Source organism: Prunus avium, chromosome 6, assembly GCF_965620075.1.
Source record: "Prunus avium chromosome 6, drPruAviu1.hap1.1, whole genome shotgun sequence".
Taxonomy (NCBI): Eukaryota; Viridiplantae; Streptophyta; class Magnoliopsida; order Rosales; family Rosaceae; genus Prunus; species Prunus avium.
This window is the reverse complement of record NC_142289.1, coordinates 9,890,417-9,910,416: the sequence shown is the minus strand read 5'-3', so window position 1 is coordinate 9,910,416 and position 20,000 is coordinate 9,890,417. Positions and strand designations below refer to the sequence as shown.

Genomic DNA, 20,000 nt, shown 5'->3' with positions numbered 1-20,000 from the left:
ACATGTTACCAATGTTATTGTGAAAAGTAATACACTAATGCATATAAAGTCCAAGTATAGCCTTAAATAAAACACAATTTGCTAAGTTCTCTCCATGCCTTTGGTATTTTTTTTCTTAACACAAGCGATATTGGAGGAGGGGAGATTCGAACGCAGAATCTGGAGCACTTGAGTTACAAGCCCTTTACAAAAAAGAACACGTACATAGATCGGAGCAAAGATAACACAATGAATAGTCATAGTAAAACATCCCCTACTCTAATTTGAAAGTAACAAAAACACCCTTTTAGAAGTATATGCGCTGCCTGATTAGAATGATTTGGTATACAACTAACAAAGGAACAACTATACCAAAATATTTTGTCAATAGAATTTAGATAGTGACTCGGAGGGTTAGAGATTGGACAGGAGTGGAATTTCACCATTCACCGCTAAAATCCAGAAAAAGGAAAGAACTAATAACTCCGTCGTTTATGCGTACGCCCAATGGCGGGAGCCAACGGTTTAAAGTTTAAAGTCGAGTCTCAGAGACTCGGAGCTTCTTCTTCAACCAAGGCCTGCACAAACCATAACATTATACCCAACGCCATGACTGGAAAGTTCAGAAAATAAAAAGAAAATCAAATGAGCTATGAAGTTTCACTTCTACAAAGAAACCACAAAGACCATAGCTGAAGTCGCCGGTGAGCAGATCCTCAAACTGAACCAAAGTCTCGCAAAGCTCACTCGCTCCCATTGTTACTCAGAGGCCCTCCAACTTTTCACCCAAATCCTGTCCTCGCAATCCGTAAGACCAGACCACTACACGCTCTCTGCAGCCGTCACGGCCTGTGCTAACTCCCGCGACGTCGTTTTCGGGACCCAACTCCACGCCCACGCCATCCGAACTGGCCTCAAAGCCTACCCTCACGTCGCCAACACGCTGCTCTCGGTCTATGCAAAAGCCGAAGATTTGAATTCTGTGAAATTGGTTTTCGATGAAATTGAAAACCCAGATGTTTATTCCTGGACGACGCTGTTGTCGGCATGTACTAAACTGGGGCATGTGGATTATGCATCTAAGCTGTTTGATACAATGCCTGAAAAGCGTAATGTGGCGATTTGGAATGCAATGATTACTGGGTGTGCAGAGAATGGCTGTGAGGAGGTGGCTATTGGGTTGTTTGGAGAAATGCATAGGATGGGTGTTATGCATGACAATTATAGTTTTGCTAGTGTTTTGAGTTCTTGTGCTTTGGAGGGTTTAGGTTTTGGGAGGCAGGTGCATACGTTAGTGATTAAAACTGGATTTTTGGGTAGATCTTCTGTTGTTAATGCTCTGCTAACTATGTATTTTAACTGCAGAAGTGTTTTGGAGGCATTTGAGGTTTTTGAAGAAGCAGAAGATGCGGTATATGACCAGATTACTTTCAATGTGATGATAGATGGTTTGGTGAATGTGGGAAGAGATGAAGAGGCTTTGAAGATGTTCAAATTGATGCAAGAGGTATGTCTTAGACCTACTGAACTGACTTTTGTAAGTGTTATGAGCTCATGTTCAGCTGCAAGAGTTGCCAACCACATACATGCCCAAGCTATAAAGTTGGGTTTCGAAGCTTTTACTTCTGTGAGCAATGCAGCAATAACCATGTATTCTGGTTGTGGGGATTTGCATGCAGCTTACCTGGTTTTTCAGGTATTAGAAGAGAAGGATCTTATATCATGGAACACCATGCTCTCGACTTATTCTCAGGGAAATAGCAGTAAATTGGCCATCTTGATCTACCTACAAATGCAGAGGGCAGCGGTAAAACCAGATGAGTTTACTTTTGGAAGTTTGTTAGCAAGCTCCGAGTTCACTGAGACTGTGCAAGCGGTTCAAGCCCTTGCACAGAAATATGGGCTTATCCTTAACATTCAAGTTTCAAATGCCTTGGTTTCTGCATATGCTAAGCAGGGTAACATGAATCTGGCCTACCAAGTATTCAGAGATATCAATCACAAAAATTTGATCTCCTGGAATGCTATTATTTCTGGGTTTCTGTTAAATGGATTGGTAAAAGAAGGGTTAGAGCAATTTTCGAAACTGCTAATGTCAGAACACAGGCCAGATGTGTGTACATTAACTAGTATTTTGAGCATTTGTGCAAGCATATCAGCCTTGAGAGATGGAAAACAAGTTCATGGCTACATTCTCAAATTTGGGTTTTCCCCCCAGATGTGCTTATGTAACACCCTCATTACGATGTATGCTAAATGCGGGGTTATAGATTGGTCAGTAAGAGTGTTCAATGCGATGCCTCAAAAGGATACAGTCTCCTGGAATTCCCTGATATCAGCATATGCACAGCATGGGCAAGGAAATGAAGCTGTGCGCTGCTTTGAGGCAATGCAAGACTCCACTGCAGTCAAACCAGATCAGGCCACCTTCACGGCAGTCCTTTCCGCTTGCAGCCACTCCGGTTTAGTCGTTGATGGTACCCGAATTTTCAATTCCATGATTAATGATTATGGCTTTATGCCTCAAGTAGATCACTTTTCTTGTATAGTTGACCTTCTAGGTCGTGCTGGGTATCTTGATGAGGCGGAAACGGTAATAAACAGCAAGCATATTAAAGCACATCCAAATATTTGGTGGACACTAATCAGTTCTTGTGCAGCACATGGTAATTTAAGGCTAGGAAGAACAGTTGCTGGATTTCTCCTTGAAACTGAACAAAATAATCCAACTGTTTATGTGCTTTTGGCAAGTATTTATGCAGCTGCTGGGCAATGGGAAGAAGCAGCTAATGTGAGAGAATTGATGAACAGAACAGGGGTGGTAAAGACACGGGGATGCAGTTGGATTGAGTCATGAAAACATGTAGGAGTGAATATTTTACATAGGCTGGACATGGAAGTTGATAAAGAGGGATCACAATCTTCTTTTTTCTTTTTCTTCTTTTCTGTCTGTTCTCTATGGGTCAAAGATTTTGATAAAATCAGCATAGATATCCACTCTTGATCCAGTGTAATATCTTATAAATAGGCCAACAAAAAATGCAACGCGTGTAATAGAAATATCTAACATATAGTCGACATAAGATATACATATTTTGAGTTTCACATCACTTGTTGTTCATACATTGAGAGAATGGTCCTAAACCAATAAATAATGATACAATTGGATACAAAAAATACAAATGGAATTTCCTCTTAATCAATCATTAACAAGAAAGAAGTTGCAGGTATATGTTGCGTCTTGACTCTTGAAAGCAACAAATCTGAAGCACACCTTGCTCTCTCTCATATCATTTTCTGTAGCTCACTCAACAGGAGGAGCTCTATGATAAGCTGGAATAGTAGCCGGAAAGAACATCTGTCTCACTCCTTCTGCCTTGATGATGGGAAATATTATACCCGATGCACTCTGGCAAAAAGAAGAAGCTCTTCATTAAGAATTAGAAAAATTAATTTAATTCATGTACACCGTATACAATGGAGGCAATAGGCTCTGCTCAGTTGGAAAACAAGGTATCTAACTCTTTTTGAGAGTTTATTTGAAGCTACCATCTCATGAATCGTAGGCAGGATTTTAAATATATATATTAAAAAATTTTAAAAGGCGTAGATGCTAACCATGATTCAACATTCTATAACCATCAAGGAAAATTAAGGTGAAAAGAGAAACCCACCAAAATTAATCTGGCTCCAATCCAAATGCGTTTTGGTGAAGGAAATGGTAGTAGCAAACGGCCAACACCGTATACCGCCACACCAAAAAAATGAAGAACTAAACTCAATGGATGGGGATTTAGACCAGAGAGCAAAGCCACTGGTCCAGTTGAACAGGTACCGCCGAGGCTTAGATAGTCAAAACATGCTTGGCGCATCTCTTTCCTTGCTTCATCAGGGGAGGCAGAGAACACCTTGTATAGGGCACCTGCCAAGGTATTTATTGTAGACGCAACTGGCTGCAAAGACAACACCAAATATCAGTTGATTATGTAATGCGATAATAGCATCTCTAGTACAAGCATTGCAACACAGCTTACCTTGCGCAAGGTATAAAAGGATTCTAAGTATTTGCACAACGAAGCTGGATCGTGTAGGTTACGCAGTGGCTTAAGAAGATCCCTGAGTACAACAATATCAGACAGTGCCACAGTCATTCCTCCACCAGTTAAAGGATGTCGCATATTGAAAGCATCACCCATCAAAAGGGCTCCTGGAGTTGGCTGTGGATTGGCTGGCATGCTTCTATTTGGCATTGTTCTGATATTTCCTTTATCAACTGCAGAAATGAATGCATCATGAAGTTCAGGTGGAACCTGAAACAGACAATTTCTTCATTAATTCAAACGAGAAGAAAGAAGCAGGTTCAGGCCAAAAAGGAACAAAGAATTAACTGCAAGGCAGGTAATAGATGTTCTTTCCGAAACCAAAGTTTCAAAACAAGACAAGTACTGTCAACAAATTAGGACCTAGCAAAATGTTTCAATATCTGAAATGAAGAACTGTAAATTCAAAAATGACAGGTACCTGTGGAGCCACCACAGTCTTCAAATAGTTGGCCATTTCACCATTGGCAATGGGAGGTAATTTTTGGCCAGGTACATCAACCAGACAGCGGACTTCTGTACTACTGATTGGATAGAACAGGATTGGAGAGGGATCTACAAGAATTACATGCCCATGATTTGCAAATGGGAGTTCACAATTTTCCAAGATTAATCCCACAAAACAGGATGGCACTTCTACCTGTTAAAAAGTAGATTGATACCATATTTGTCAATCTAAATGGTATGGAGCAAAAAATTTGGAGACAATTCAAGACAATGGATGTAGTTCAAATAGAAATCTCTGAAGCTAGGAGATGAAAAACCAAACGAGCCAACTGTTTTACCAGAAGCTTTCTTCAAGTGTATCGCTCGATCGCTCTCCTAATCAGACCAAGTAATAGTGCTATTACAGATTTAAAGAAGGCAACTTTACCTGAGGCTTGCAAAGATTGCGACGCAGATTTGAGAAACAACCATCACAAACAATTGTAAGAGGAGCATATGCTTTAAGTTCTTGACCATCCTTAGTTTTGTATTGAACCCCCTTAATTGTCCCATTTTCTTCAAGCAGGGATGTTACTGTACCTTGCTCCAGTTGTACACTGAAAAGAAACAATGAACACAAGATAATGTGTGGGGATCAGTAATCTTTTAGCATAAAACAACACTTAGAAAGGCGGAACCTTCATCGAAAAAGTAAAGATAACATAAACCCACACATCATGGAAGGAAGCAAGACAGAATAAGCATCCAAATGAGGAGGCAAGAAACATTACTTTGTTAGTTTAGAAGCTTTTTCTCTCATCCTCTGTATGAATCGCCCATTGTGGAAACTTCTTCCTGCCACATCCGAGTGGAACTGTTCCAGAGGATAGGTCAGCCTAGTACTCTTCCCATCCTTAAAAAGAGCATATCCAAGCACTCGTTGAGCATCAATTTCCTCCACACAATCTGAAACCAATGGTCATATATGTTATTGTTGGATTTTGCAGCCGAAACCAATACTAAGAGAAGCAGGATATTCAGCACTCAAAGCCACCATCATTGGCATTTCTAGTTCAAATAACATCTAGAGCACAAAACTCATTATATAATAACTTTCATTACCTTCAAGACCCAACTCAATCAATTTCAAGTATCCCCCTGGCTGGAGAAGTTCACCAACAATTCGATCTGGCTCTGTCAAGTCTCTTTCAATCACAAGAACGCGTCTTCCCTCCTGGGATTAGCAGCAGATAAAGTAAGACTATACATTTCTACACAAATACCTTTACAGGAGCTGAATGGTTGTTGATGGGTAAAATAGCATGTAAATCATTTTCAAAATTTTGTGGAAAACAGAACCATCCCTCCCAATTTTTAGCAAGCCAGTGATTTTATTGCAAGTTATCAACCATACTTAACTAGACCCCTTATCAATCTCCCGTACAAACATTGAACTTTTAAACTCCATTTAATTAATCAATAAAATAACAACTTTATTAACTAAACAATTGCGTCATCAACTTTCTATCTAAGAAAATAATAAAACCTGGCATGCCTAATTCAATCAGTTATGCACAACACAAAAAGAAAACATAATAAGCAACCATTTCTTGTAAAACAAAAACAAGTTTCCTGAAGGCAACACGCCACGCATGGAGAAGTTTTCTTCAAAAAACAAAAACCATAAAAAAGCTATAAAATTTGACCCCAAAAAGGGGAAAGTTTTTTTTTTTTTCCTTACCTTGGCAAGGGTATGGGCAAGAGCAGCGCCAGCAACACCGGCGCCGACAATGATGACGTCGGTGCCGGAGCCGTTCACCGGCCGGAATTCTCCTTCGTCGGAGCTCTTGACACATTGTTCTGAAACAAGGCTCTTATTCGTGTTGTTCTTGTTCTTCTGTACCTTGCTCCTGTCTTTGGCCATGCCATTACCGTAATTACGGCGACGGAGAACAGAGAGAACAACGAAACCCAAGAGGGAGGCAAAGAAGGTCCAGAGAACGTAGGGATCGACTGCCACCATTGCCACCATCTTGGTCCGAATCAAAGAAAAAGACCCAGATGATGAAGAAGACGCAGAAGAAGAAATGCAGGAGTTACTGGTACTAGAGCTTTTGCTCAATTTTTCTGTTGCTGTTGTTGTAGTGGGTTTGTGATTATGGAAACTTGTAGAAAGGTGAGGTTGATTATTGTTATGGTTATGCAGGAGAAAGGTGACAATGTTGCTGCTTTTGGATCTGAATGTTGTGGGTGAGGATGAAGGAGGAGGATGGTATGGATGTGGGCATGGGGCTTTTTGTAGGAGCATTTTTGGGGAAGTGAAGGCTCATTGTATTGTTATTGATTTTTGACTCTGGTGCTGTCTTTTGGCTTAATTGTCATAGTTACTGTCCAAATAGGCATGTACCTTCACGAGAGTAAATAGGGGTGCAACCTAGACTTCTCTGTTTACCTTCTGGCTAAAAAATAAAAAATTTGTGAGGGACTCGTAGTTTTTGACTTTGTTTTGGGTCGGAAAAGGGACTTGTAATTCAAGATGTTAATTATAGTATTTATTCATGCACTCGAGATCTAAGTTCGATTCTCTCTTCTCCCGACATCGCTAATATCCAAAAAGATTAAAAAGAAAGACTTGTTTAATTGGTTTTTTTATTTTTAAGGAAAAAGAACAAAGGCTAAAGTTAATAGAAGAGTCCAGAAATTTCCTCAACGGGAAAAACAATTGCTCCTTTGAAGTGGGGTAAAAGAAAATGCCCCACTTGATTAAGAACGGACCACATAGTAGCATTGAAAGCATGCACCAAAGTTAGTTAGGCAATCCCAAGGTAAAGGATTACAATTCATTCAGACTCAAACCAAGAAAGCAGGTCGCTTTTATTATCAAATTGTTCCCATCAGGACAGGTGGTAAACAAATTAGGGATTTCAGTAATTTACATCCCACACAAAGTGGGATGACAATTTCAACAATTACAATAAGGGTACACGATTCGATTCGAATGCAACTCAAAGTCGATAAGTAATAAAACAGATTTTTAGATCATTGATGAATTCTTTCTATAATATCTCTTTAGATTTTTAGATTGAGAAATTTATCCCAATTTTATTTTTAGGACACTTCTAGATTGCATTGTACGTATTTGTAGTCCAATGATTCAAACTCAAATTGATAAAAATGTAACATAATCAAATGGTAGTTGTTTTAATGTGTTTTTCATCACGATAGATGTCTTATTCATTTCTAATTTGTCTATTCAATTGAAATAAAATGAAAAATAAAAGATAACTATATTCAATTATTGAGTATGCATGTGAAATGACATTGCATCGACAATATTACAAGACACGAAATTGCCATCTATCCATAAATCTAGAAAGGTAAGTTTGCCATCAAATGGTCCCGGTAAGAGACACCCCAAGTACAAAAATAATCACAAGCATTTGTCAGCCTCTTCAACTTCATGCTAGTTTGACATTGATGTGCTGTAAAAATAATCACAATCAGATTTGATGTGAGAGAAATCAGTTGTGAAATAAAGCAATTTAGCGTTTGGTAAACCTTTTATTAGAAGTGAGGTTGGTAAAATTTAAAAAACAGGGTTAAAAAAATTAAAAATCAATTAGCACACGCGTGAAGGGACTAGTTTTAATTATACGTGGAACAGATTATATATGAGAGATTCAATTTTATTTGGAGGGGTACAAACAAATCATAAAGAACAATCACAATCTACAACTGCCATGCACGTGGACACGTGGCTCTTCTAATCAACAACTTGCATTGCGGGTGAGGTTTGTAAATGCATACAAAGTGACAACCACCACAAAGACCAGGCTCGTCCCTCTTTCCACACTCATTGTCGACACAGATGATGTGTAACCACTCCATGGCCCATGCCTTTTTTTTTTGTCCAAGCATGCCTCTTGCATGTTGATGTTTTCTTTTTTGACACAATCGATATTGGACGAGGGGATTCGATTACAGGGATAACTGCTCTCAAGCTTTTGGACTTTTCAATCTCAGGTCAGGTGTTTTCTTTGTTAGGGTTTAACCTAAGTGATTAAATTCATTAAAAAGTTCATAAAGAAAGTCACCAAATTTCAAACCAAACATTATGACAATGATGAGCTTCACTAAAAAAAAAATATTATGACAACGAAATCATTTTTCTTTTTCTTTTTTTCATCATTGAAAGGAGATTCAAACTGAAGAGAATATTCCTAAATACTAATAATACTATTAGATCACCAGCTAGTTGATGACAATAAAATCAAACTTCAAAACATATTATGACAGTTAATTGGCCCATCATTCAAGTGTGGATGTAACAGCTAGCTAAGGACGAACAAACCATCTCACACGCCATTACATGCATGAAATATAGAAAACTTAAAAAAGCTGAAAATAAGTATCGTACAACTTCCAAATTTGACGAGAGTCTTGTCCACACAGAGCTCAGCCTGATATGAACACTTCTGTGTCCCTCGTCTTTGTACCAAACAATTTTGCCTTAAATATCAAAATTACATTTACACAACAAAAGTTGAACCACATGTTCTCCCAAGAGTAGAAAGTTGAACCACATGTTCTCCCAAGAGTAGAAAGTTGAACCGCATGTCAAATTGATGGATAGATGTATGAAAGAAAGAGGTATTATCACTATAACTTGATACAAAATTGTGAGAGTTGCTTGCTAGCCGCTGTTTATGCGTATACAGTAATTAAATTAAATGGTATATCAGGTCTTTCTCTTTTTTTGTCTATGGTTGCCATTGCCATCTTTTCCTTCTTGCTTCATCCCGCCTCTACGAGCTCTCTTATGCCCCTGTTATCAGATTATTACAAGATTCATCAGCAACTAATTCCAGTCTCTCTACGCGTTGGCACTCGGAACAACAAGAGGTTGGGACAACGCTTCGTTGCATGTGTATTAAGTGAAATTGACATAACTTGAAATAATGAAGAGGTTAGGTACAAGAAAAATGCAAAGTACCTCAGCAGTGAAAGTCTTGAGGGGGTCCTTATTCTTTTTGGATTTTCTCTTAAATCCATGGCGGCGAGCAGGGTTGGTGTTTCCCATTGCAGCTCTAGCAAGCTTAACAGTCTTGCTGGCTTCTTTAGTTGTTGCGTCCAATAGATAATCAGGCACATCGCGTAGGTGAGGAGCAGGAGGCTTCTTGCTTAGAGCCTTGTCATGTTTCAACAGATCTGCTCAAAATTATAAATTAGCAATGTCTAAATCTTGTAACTTCAAAGGTACAGTGAGCAAGTATAATAGGAGACCCAGTACATTCAACTAAACAATACCCAGGTCTCTTGGATTAACTTCAAAATGAGCCTTCAACCTAAACGGATAAAAACAGATTGTTATTAGAAACCAAAAGCTGCAAGTTGTAGGAGAGGTCAGTGCAGAGAAGACATAGGTTGAGAAGCAAAAAACCTAAAAGAACACAAGTAGCTGCGCTCAATCAAAGTAACTTTGACTATTGTGTATCTGTGATCCAATTAGCGTAGTAGGTGCTAAAAAAGATTTAGCGATATTGATTATATTCTACAAGCCATGTACCTAATTTTGCACGAGTGTTGGTGCAAAGGACCTCATGCAGATAAAGAAAGCGGCAATAGTATGTACTCACTTTTCAGAATTGAGAATTTCATTTCTCAAATCTTGAGCTCGCGATTCTCTGACAGCAATTTTTGTCACACTCTTTGCAACATCCTGTAGAAGTCAGTGCTTATGATCAGGTGATCTTGGGGGCCTTTAACCGTACAATAAACTTCCACCCAATGGCAGATCAGGAATCAGAATGATGCAATTAAACAAGGTGATCAAAAAAAGCAAAACAAATCACCAAACAGGAGACCCAAATTCATGGTTAGCTTGACCATAATGGGTCCACTCAGGCGAAAAATAGGGAAGTGATCCATGAAGCCTTTGAAATGAAAAGACAAAGGGAACCAAATCATGAAAGATAAAAGAGTCAGAAGAATCACCTCAGCTCTATATCTTAAAGACTCCACTGCATTCTTGGTCAGCAAAGGAAATGGAGGAATTGAGTTTGAGTCCTCTTTTTCATCGTCCCCCAAAAAGGATTTTATTTCTTCAAAAATTGCCATCTCATCTGGAGAAACCTGTTAGAAGAAAAAAATATATTAGAACGTTAAAATGTTTCACAAGATAAGATCATCATCATAAACATACAGAGGTCTTCAGCAAGACAAAACATTCAGGGATGAACACAAACTTAAAAGCAAAGAATCAAATTTAGAAAATCTACAAACGAACATTTGCAGTTCATATATTATTGCATCACAAATGCACTACCAATAAAGTAACAGCAAAAGCATTTTGGGTTCACTGGAACAGCCTGGTTGTGGTTATATGTTATGGCATCCCAAAGAGCTTGAATACTTCAGAGGGGATGCATAGGGTTATAAGTTATAACAGGGTAGATATTAAATTCAGATTATTGGTCTTCTATATGAAATTATGCTGAAAAGGGAGATCGTGGGCCTGGCCATGGGCGTGTTAATGCTGTAATGATCATTGATTAACAAACTCACAAGGGAGATAGAAGCACCAGTACTATATGCTCTTCCAGTACGTCCAATTCGATGAACATATCCTTCAGCACTTTGAGGCATATCCAAATTTACAACCTGCAAAAAATAATAAAAAGCAGACATGGTTAAATGGTATGCTAGCTGAACATGGTATCTCACAAAGTAATATCAGGAAACAGAGAAATTACAATAAGTGAATTTAGTTCTACCTACTCAAAGCGTCGTTTAAATGCATTGAGTTCAAACAAATCATCTCGGATACATACATGATATCCAAGAACTACCCAGTCAAAATTGAATGCAAAGAATGATATACCAACGAGTATAGTAATGACATACCGTGTGCACATTTTTGAAGTCAATTCCCCGCACCACTCCAAATTCAGAGTCGGCTTTATGCTTAGCATGCTTTCTAGACTTTTTTGGTTCAATACTACTCTCCCCATTGTCTTCATTCTCTTTTGATTTGCTGGTGTCAGTCGCAATCAAATAATCAAAAAGCCCAGCATTGAATTCCTGTTGGCAAACCAAGGGGGTTAGGATTTCATGAAATATCATTCTCAAAATGGTAGACTGGGAACTAACTCTAACTCAAATCAATACCAAATCAAGAAATAAGACCAGATTGCAAAAGCAATAGATTAGAATATTGACAAACCTCAAGAATGTGGAGACGAGAATTCTGTGGCAACTCAGAATTTAAAACAGCAGATCTAATTCCAAACTGCAAAAAATAGACAATGAAAAAGTAAAAAAGCAGAGAGAGAATAAGTTATGACTATTATGCATAAATCAATGCCCTCCTTCACTCACCAATTAGACAAAGAAATAAAGGGAACAATACACTGTTAAAGGCCCTTAAACTCTGTAGGCAATTAAATATAAAGGCATACATCAACTTTCCTTCCCTCCCTTAACAATTAGACCCAGAGAGAGAGAGAGAGAGAGAGAGAGAAAATGTTAAAGACAATTAAATTTTGTAGGCATGTAACTGTAAAGCCAAAATCAACTTTCCCTCCCTCCCCCTCCCTAATTAGGCCAAAAAAAGAAAGAAAAAGAGAACAAGAAACTGCTAAAGGCACTGAGACTTTGTAACATGTAAACTATAAACGCATAAATCAACTCTCCCTCCATCTAAAGGAGTTTGTCTTTGCGGAAAAAAAAAAAATAAGTTTGCCTATGCAGATACATCTGAAAAAAAAACCTATATACCTTTTCCAGAAATAGTTTTAATCTGAATCCCATGTCAATTGTATTAGTAAATATCAGAACTTTTTTCTGAACCAGCTCCAACTTCAAGAGGGAAAGGATGTACAGTAATTTGTCGCGTGCACTGCATGATATCTAAGAAACAATAAAATGAAAAACATAAGTTAATAGACATATGTTAGTCTCGTTTCCACCAGAAGTGAATAGGCACATATGAAACCAGATCAATGAAGCACTGAAAAACACACAAAAATCCATAAATATCATTGGTACTTAAAGAGATATAAATCATAAATAAAGAGAAGAGAGGAGGAGAGAATAAAGAACAGAAGATAAAAAATAAACATCAAAATGAAGTCAGACATGATTTAACAATATATATGTTTTAGCAACACACATTATCTATACCAGGAAAGCTAAGTTAAAGAAAAAGAAATAATAGGCACAAGTTGCAAAGAAAAACATAAGTTGATAGCCATATGATAATCTCATTTCAATCAGAAGTTAATACACAGAAGTATAACCCGATAACATGAAGCATTAAAGAACACACAAAAACCCATAAAGATCACTGTTACATAAAGAGAGATAAATCATAAATAGAGAGTGGGGGAGAGAGAATATAGAACAGAAAAGAAAGAATAAGCATTAAAATGAAGTCAGACATGCCTTAGAAAAATATAGGTTTTTAGCAATACATTTGATAGTATTTTATACCAGGAAAAGCTAAATTCCCATAGAATTCTTCAGAGACAAGGCAGTAATTTATGCTATTAAAGAAAAGCATCTGATCGGTCATGGCTAACTGAAGGGTTCCTTCTAATTCATGTGGACTGTGTTATAAATTGTACAACACTTTTGGAAAAGATGTTGAAACAACTGAATGTTGTGGATAATTGATTTCCTGTTAAAGGCATCAAAATTCTTACCCAAAACTGCTGAACATTTTTTGGGATGACCTCATCTTTGATATCTCCCACTTCCGGTAAAGTCAAAATGTAAGAATTATGTAGAATCAGCTTCTTCAGTTTCTCAACATCATCACTGCCAAGTATTATAAAATGCTAGGTGTCAATAGCATATTACAAACTGAAACCGTATAGTGAAAAAATGAAGGAAAAAAAATCAACTCTTGAGCCATAAATAGATACACAATTCCACAAAACACATCAATCATTAACATCATTACTCCTAATCTGCAGAAAGTAAAAATGGTGCATATATTATGTAAATAACAAACCTTGAGGTGGCAGACATAAGAAGACATTGACAACGTTTAGGGATGTGAGGTGTTAATGCTTTTATATCTCCCTCATATCCATATGACAACAGAAGATCTGCCTGAAAGAAAATATAGTTCAATGATCTGTCAATGGGATAATTCCAATAATTATTCTTCAAATTTTGACAATGGGAAAAAAGAGAAAATCCTAAAAGAGTACATTCCCTAACATCTATTTTAGTTTCGTAATAAGGGCTAACAACCATATATTAGTGTTAAATTCAAAGCATCTATGATTTCAAAAACCACGCGAACAATGTAATGTATGAATAACAAAATTAGTTGAGGAGCAAATAGTCTTTTAAGGTGAACAAAATTAATAGGAATGCAGGCGATGAATACACATTCCATCAGACTCGACCAAAACTGACAAATATGTTTGTGCGTCTGTTTGTAACTAAATGTTCTCTCACCTCATCAAGAACAAGAATTTCTAGTGACTCATCAATGGATGTTGGCTGAAGAACACCATCTGACAAACATTTCTTTACGCAAGCTGGAGTGGTAACCAGAACCTCAGGTAGAGCCGCCAAAGCTGTGCGCTGCAAGCAATATTGTGGATAAGAAAGAGTCAGCAAAAATATAAAATCTCCACTTGCATGTGGGTGCTTGTGCACATTTACATTTCATATAATTGGAAAAGGGAGTTGAACAAACCCAATCAGGTGCAGGCATGCTGCTTGTCAACTGTACAACTTTCAATGGAACTCTACACAATTCAATCAATGAAGAGACCTCTGTATAAACCTGCATATGTGCCACAACCATTCACATTCAATAACCAAACTTAGCAAGAAATCTAAAACGGCATAGAGAATTCGAACCGGGAACAGTTACAAAATGTACAAACCTGCTGAGAAAGTTCTCGAGTAGGGACGAGAACAATCGCACTCGGAGCAAGTTTCTTCTTTGGTTCTAAAGTAAACAGCTTCTGAAGCAACGGCAGGAGATAAGCAAAGGTCTTTCCAGACCCAGTCTTTGCCCTGGCCACCACATCCTTACCTTGCTGAAACGCATTCCAAAATGCAAGAAAACAATCAATGAACACAGTTTTCAACATTAAATTTTCTTTTCATTTCCTGCATTTTCTGGGAATCCAAACAGGTGATAAAAGTAGATTAATTTGGGAAAAGAAAACTAACAAGGATGAGAGGTATGGCGACTTGCTGAATGGGGGTGGGCTTGTCAATTTTCTTCTTGTTTAGGGCACGAATAAGACGACCGTCCAATCCGAGGCTTTCGAACGTCTGCTCCTCTTCGTCTTCGCTTTCAATCTCCTTGGGTGGCTTCTCCGTAGTTTCAGCCATGGGAGAGTCTGTAGCTTCCGAACTTGGTGCTCAAAGCTACAAAGGGTTTAGGGTTTTGATTTTTGGTGCGAACAAAAAAACCGAAACGGTTTTGTTTTCTGCTTTTAAAGTTGAGTAGAAATTGAGAGTTGGGCTTGGGAGAATAGATCGACTGGACCAATTTCTGTGGACCAAAATTGAACTTTCAAAACTTTGAAGTGCTATTGTTTTTGGCCCATTTTATGATTAGGGTTTTAACTTTTATATCACCACAACGAATTGCTCTTCACACCCAGGGCCGCATTTTAAAGATTAAACTAACCCGTCAAAGCATGTTTCTACAAGGAAAATCTATTCATACCATACGATTTGCTCACTATAATAATGTTAGTGGAGTATGGAGATAACTACCACCATAAAAGCAGGAAATTTAATTATGTTATTCATTCGTATTATAACATATTAATGGGTTATATCACATAATCGTACTACAGTATCATACAATAATTTCTCATTACAAAATGTGCCGACAACTCCACGTATTCCTTAGATGTTACATTAAATTGGAAAAATTATTGTGTTATACTGAAACACGACCCCCACGTACTATGACATTCAAATCATGTTTTATTTATCAATACTATACATACCCTAAACTATAAAATCCGTTGTTCACCCTTAAAATCCGTACAAACAATAAATGGCTAGTACACTAGTGCATTGAAGTATTGAAGTTACACTGCCAAATCATAATTTGTATAATTTGTATCTATCTACATATACTATACATAATTAACATCCCTTTTCAGTTAATTCATATAAATTGTGGTCCAAGGCAAGCCACCAGTCCTGCTTGTCACCAAAGCACGGAGCTTGAAGTTCAGAGTTGCAGCAATAATATTGATTATTGAAGGGAAAAAACACAGCCCTTGTGACTCCCTGGACCAACTGCGGAGGACTGAGCCACTCAGCAGTTTCATAAGTAAGGACAATTTATCAAGTTGGGTTCAGAAAATTACTCAATTACACAGCATGAATTGGGAGGGAGATGAAGGGGAGTGGGGGGGCATGGACCCCAATCCCATGATGAAATGCATGCCATTCTCGGAGGGACCCCATTAAAGAGAGGAATGAAAGCTCGTTTGACCATCTTTGCTTTCGGTGTGAGTTGAAAATAAAAGGGAAAATTGAAAATTGAAATCACAGCCGTTGGATCAGGTATAGTGTTGATTAGACACAGACAAGTCTAGGGCCTAGTGTTGATGAATATGACATACATATTTGCTGATCCTTGGTGACAAAATTCCATCATTTGTGTCTCGGATCTTTGTCTAATTCGGTTGAGCTAATCAAGTTTTATATGTTTTTTTTTTCTATTTCCCGTGTTATTGGAACAGGGTTTTTTATATGGAAAACATTTCGCATTTTCTGTCATTCACAATTTGATACGTGTATGAATTTTTTTCTCTTTTTGTCGAATTATAATTTGAAGAAACAGCTCTTTTCAATAACATTAATTTGACGAAAAACATAGTCTTCTTGTAGGTTTCGGTTTTTTTGTTTATTGCCAAAGTTAGAAGAAAAAAAAAAGGTTTTCTCACATACACTATCAAAGTGCTATGAGTCTGCAAGTAAAGATCATTTTCCCGTTAACCCTCTTGTAGGAATTTTGATAAGTGATAACTTATGCACAATGCAGGGTACAATTGGACGTGGAGTTTGTTTCGCTCATCTTTTTTTTTTTTTCTTGTTTTTTTCCTCTCAAATTGTATCATATTTATTGCTAAAGATTAGGTTCACGTTACTACTAACCCACCCAAAAAAAAATTCATGGTTTGTAAAGAATCTAGGGGCTTTGCACACAGACACATGCAAAGCATCGATAAAAAACAAATCTAAGAGTATCTTAATGTCACTAATTAGAAGTTTAAACCAAGGAAAGCAAAGTTAAATCCTAGAGAGTTTTAAAAACCCAAGCTAGGAGCCTTGACCCACGTTTACCAAAACAAATAAAAATATCCACACAAAGATTTTTTTTAAAAAAAAAATTTGACAGGGTAGGGACGAACAGGGCTGCAGCCTACATCATACAACCCACAAACCACAATAATGGGAACCACACATATTACATGTTATCTAATCATCAATACAATACAAGGTGGGAAAAATACTGCTAAAAGCTTGGCATGGCACAGTGAATTATTGTTAAAATTTCGGCGTGCCCAAGTCTTTTATTATTATTATTATTATTATTTTATACAAGCGATATGGGAAGAGGAGAGAATCGAATTGAAACCTTCGAATGCTTGACTAAATACTCTTAACTACTTAAGTTACAAGCTCAATGCATGGCCAGTCTTTTATTTGTTTGATCCTTAATTAAACTTCCAAATTTTTTTTATGCTTTTGTAAACTTGTACAGTAATGGCAGAGTAGCAGAGAAAGCAAACATAAAACTCAAACCCCAAGTAGAATAAGGAGCAAGAGTTGCACAGAATGTTGGGCTAGGCAGCGCAAATCCTCACCATATTTAAAGCCTTGAGAGGCTCAGAGGTCGACAATTTCCATACCATGTGGTTCTGTTGGTCTCCTACCAGCTCACAATAGCCAAGCACAAGAAGCTCCAAGAGCAAGTGAAAATCCATTATATTTATTTACAAAAGCTCTCTCACCAGATGATGATTTAGTATATTTTAGCTCACTGCCAGACAAAATTGCACGGTGCAGCTCTTGACCAAGACACAATTCCAATTTCTCAACCTGCCCTACTTACTGCCCCACACACCCAGAGGAAGAGAGAGAGAGAGAGAGAGAGAGGGTTGCAAACAACACAGATAAAAGAAAAATGCATTATATATCGGTTACAATTATACACCATTGAGACTTGAAAGGGAAGAAAAATAATAGAGGCTGCTGCTGCACTATTTGATTGACTGAAACTGAAACATGGTGTTTTTGTTGAATTGGGTTTTTATACATTGTTGGATTGATGAGAAAGTTATAGAGAGAATCAAAAGCATTAAAAAGAAAGAAAAGACCCCAAAATGGTTAAGAGAAAAACCAAACTAAACCCAAGAAAGAAAATAAGAAACAAAAATTCCCTCATCAGTAAAAGACAGCCAAAAATTCCAAAAGCACAATACTGCCCGCCTTGGACTGAAATCTCGAGCTCTCATTAATAATTCCAACAATACCTGAAATTTTAGCTCAAGCTAATTGGGGGATTAGATTATGCTCTTGTCTCTCAATAATCAGGCATGAGGTGGCTGATCTTGCCTTCTTCAAGAGCCATCTTGCGCTCTGTAATTTTCAACCATATGCACACACCAGTGAAACTAAGCACCAAACTCGCAAACCCACTTCCCAATCCGATCCCAACAATGGCCAAAACCGAAAGCCCTTTGCTTTTCAGAGGGGCCAAAGGGTAACCATAAAGCTCCTTGTTGCCATCGAACGACGTCGCATTAAACCTCGGCAAATTCCCACTCCGATTTCCCAAAGAAACCGGTATCGGCCCCGAAAGCTTGTTGTTTGAGACGTCGAAAGCCGAAAGCCGGACAAGAAGGCCCAATTGCTGAGGGATCGTTCCGGTGAGTAAGTTGTCGTGGAGATCGATGACGTTGAGGTAGGCGCACAATGTGAGCTGCGGCGGGATTGGGCCCTGCAACCGATTGGAGGAGAGGTTCAGGACGGCGAGGTTGACCAAGTACTGGAGGTCCGATGGGATTGGGCCGGTGAGGAAGTTGGAGGAGAGGTCGAGTGCTTGGAGGTTGGTGCAGTTGGCCAAAAACGGCGAGATTGAGCCCCGCAGAGCGAGGTTCGTGAGGGAGAGCTTGTAGATTCTACCATTGTTACAGGTGGCGCCTTGGAGGTAGGAGGTGAAGCCGCTACATGGGTTTGCGAAGGTGGATTTGGTCCAGTTCTGGAGGGACTTTGTTGCGTCTTGTATGGATTGGCTTAGGTGGGTCAGGCAAGCCTCGTCGCTTGGATCTGATGAGGTGGGCCGGAAAACGGCGCCGTTTAGAACGGTTATGAATATCAGAGCACAAGCAGTCTTAGCAGCAGCACCCATCTAGAGTGGAAAATTAGCAAAAATTACAAGAATAGTTTGTACCCTTTCGTTAATTTTGAAGTTTGGGATTTTGGGTTGTGGAAAAAATAGAAACTTTGTTTGCCCTTTGATTGATTTTGGATGAAGAAGGTTTGGGATTTTGGGTTTTGGAGACTATGGAGAGGAAAGAGAGACAGAGAGAGGGGGAGAGAGATTGGTACCAAATGGTACCTTGTGGGTGTGATTATTTTTGGGTTTTATTTTCTTATGTTATAAAGGGTACGGTTTAGGAACAAAATATAAGAAAGAAAAAGAGGGAGATGTTGGTGTTATTGAATCCTGTTATATTCTGTTATGGAAGCGCAGATTAGAAATGTATACAAAAAAATGATATAAAAAATAGAGAGAGAGAGCTGAGGAACTGTTTTTTCAATTCTGTGTTTGTGTTGGAGGAGAGAGAAAGGGAGGGGGGAGAGAGAGTGGGAGTGGGAGGCACTAAGTTGGACTGATGGCAATTGGTGAAAATTAATAAGTGTTTGACACGAGGGAGGACTGGGGATGGTGGGCCAGTGGCCTGGGGCTGTGGGGGCGGTGAACCCTGCACATATGAGGGTGTTAAGACAGTGACAATACGCAGGGGTTTTTTGGTCATTTCGAGAGTTTGAATTCTAGGGAAGCAGCAGGGGCATTTTGGTGGTGACGTTGTGTATGGCATTGGCAATTTGGCAACGATTGATGGTTGACACGGTCGATGAAAGAAAATGAGAGATGATTGATGAGATTTTGAACGAGGAAAAAGATAGTTTTTTCTCTTCTTCTTGTTTTTTTTTTTGGGGGGGTTGGGGGGCAGAAATTCAATGTTCTCATTCATTGTTATAGGTTTTCCTGACCGTAGATCTTGTATATTATGTTATCAATCATCATCATTGACCCTGCATCATATATGGAGTTAGGACAGTTGCATTATGCATGGAGCTAGGACAGTTGCATTCTGTAAGAGCTAGGACTGTCCCTCAGCCACTTAATATGCCTATATGCTTCATCTGCAACACCATAGGTCTTGCAAAGTCTAGTACAAATCTTCCCTATTGATTGAAAAAGGA

The 20,000-nt window shown here is 38.4% G+C and overlaps 4 protein-coding genes across 5 annotated transcripts; 1 reads left to right on the top strand and 3 right to left on the bottom strand.

Annotated features, from left to right (window-relative positions):
* Nucleotides 1-403: 403 nt before the first annotated feature.
* On the top strand, nucleotides 404-2,909 carry LOC110745625 (Tetratricopeptide repeat (TPR)-like superfamily protein). The gene has a single exon (XM_021945745.2). It carries the CDS (start codon nucleotides 632-634, stop codon nucleotides 2,834-2,836), a length of 2,205 nt encoding a protein of 734 aa, XP_021801437.2. The 5' UTR covers nucleotides 404-631; the 3' UTR covers nucleotides 2,837-2,909.
* Nucleotides 2,910-3,030: 121 nt separating this feature from the next.
* On the bottom strand, nucleotides 3,031-6,974 carry LOC110745624 (squalene epoxidase 3). The gene is made up of 8 exons (XM_021945744.2): nucleotides 6,247-6,974; nucleotides 5,628-5,739; nucleotides 5,297-5,471; nucleotides 4,954-5,122; nucleotides 4,501-4,719; nucleotides 4,014-4,289; nucleotides 3,654-3,932; nucleotides 3,031-3,388 (listed from the first exon to the last, which is right to left on the bottom strand). The coding sequence occupies exons 1-8, from the start codon at nucleotides 6,811-6,813 to the stop codon at nucleotides 3,284-3,286; spliced, it is 1,902 nt and encodes a 633-aa protein (XP_021801436.2). The 5' UTR covers nucleotides 6,814-6,974; the 3' UTR covers nucleotides 3,031-3,283.
* Nucleotides 6,975-8,945: 1,971 nt separating this feature from the next.
* On the bottom strand, nucleotides 8,946-14,955 carry LOC110745616 (P-loop containing nucleoside triphosphate hydrolases superfamily protein). 2 transcript variants are annotated; one of them, XM_021945736.2, is made up of 15 exons: nucleotides 14,703-14,953; nucleotides 14,411-14,566; nucleotides 14,218-14,307; nucleotides 13,974-14,102; nucleotides 13,519-13,619; nucleotides 13,208-13,322; nucleotides 12,282-12,413; nucleotides 11,728-11,793; nucleotides 11,409-11,585; nucleotides 11,070-11,165; nucleotides 10,500-10,637; nucleotides 10,142-10,224; nucleotides 9,813-9,850; nucleotides 9,499-9,713; nucleotides 8,946-9,330 (listed from the first exon to the last, which is right to left on the bottom strand). In XM_021945736.2, the coding sequence occupies exons 1-15, from the start codon at nucleotides 14,865-14,867 to the stop codon at nucleotides 9,244-9,246; spliced, it is 1,788 nt and encodes a 595-aa protein (XP_021801428.2). In that variant the 5' UTR covers nucleotides 14,868-14,953; the 3' UTR covers nucleotides 8,946-9,243. The 2 variants fall into 2 exon arrangements, with proteins under 2 accessions (XP_021801428.2, XP_088111712.1); XM_088255586.1 differs by lacking the exon at nucleotides 8,946-9,330 and having other exon boundaries at nucleotides 9,573-9,713; nucleotides 9,796-9,850; nucleotides 14,703-14,955.
* Nucleotides 14,956-17,665: 2,710 nt separating this feature from the next.
* Nucleotides 17,666-19,400, bottom strand: LOC110745617 (receptor-like protein 44). Its single transcript, XM_021945737.2, has one exon. The coding sequence runs from the start codon at nucleotides 18,916-18,918 to the stop codon at nucleotides 18,091-18,093; it is 828 nt and encodes a 275-aa protein (XP_021801429.1). The 5' UTR covers nucleotides 18,919-19,400; the 3' UTR covers nucleotides 17,666-18,090.
* Between the last annotated feature and the right edge of the window lie 600 nt (nucleotides 19,401-20,000).

Coding starts and splice junctions, on each gene's coding strand:
- LOC110745624 (XM_021945744.2), bottom strand. CDS start 6,813: ATGCTCCTACAAAAAGCCCCATGCCCACATCCATACCATCCTCCTCCT. Junction 5,472..5,627: donor GATTGAGTTGGGTCTTGAAG/GTAATGAAAGTT, acceptor CATTGGTTTCAG/ATTGTGTGGAGGAAATTGAT. Junction 4,720..4,953: donor GCAATCTTTGCAAGCCTCAG/GTAAAGTTGCCT, acceptor ACTTTTTAACAG/GTAGAAGTGCCATCCTGTTT.
- LOC110745616 (XM_021945736.2), bottom strand. CDS start 14,867: ATGGCTGAAACTACGGAGAAGCCACCCAAGGAGATTGAAAGCGAAGAC. Junction 13,620..13,973: donor AAATTCTTGTTCTTGATGAG/GTGAGAGAACAT, acceptor ATTTTCTTTCAG/GCAGATCTTCTGTTGTCATA. Junction 11,586..11,727: donor CTCGTCTCCACATTCTTGAG/GTTTGTCAATAT, acceptor GTTTGCCAACAG/GAATTCAATGCTGGGCTTTT.
- LOC110745625 (XM_021945745.2), top strand. CDS start 632: ATGAAGTTTCACTTCTACAAAGAAACCACAAAGACCATAGCTGAAGTC.
- LOC110745617 (XM_021945737.2), bottom strand. CDS start 18,918: ATGGGTGCTGCTGCTAAGACTGCTTGTGCTCTGATATTCATAACCGTT.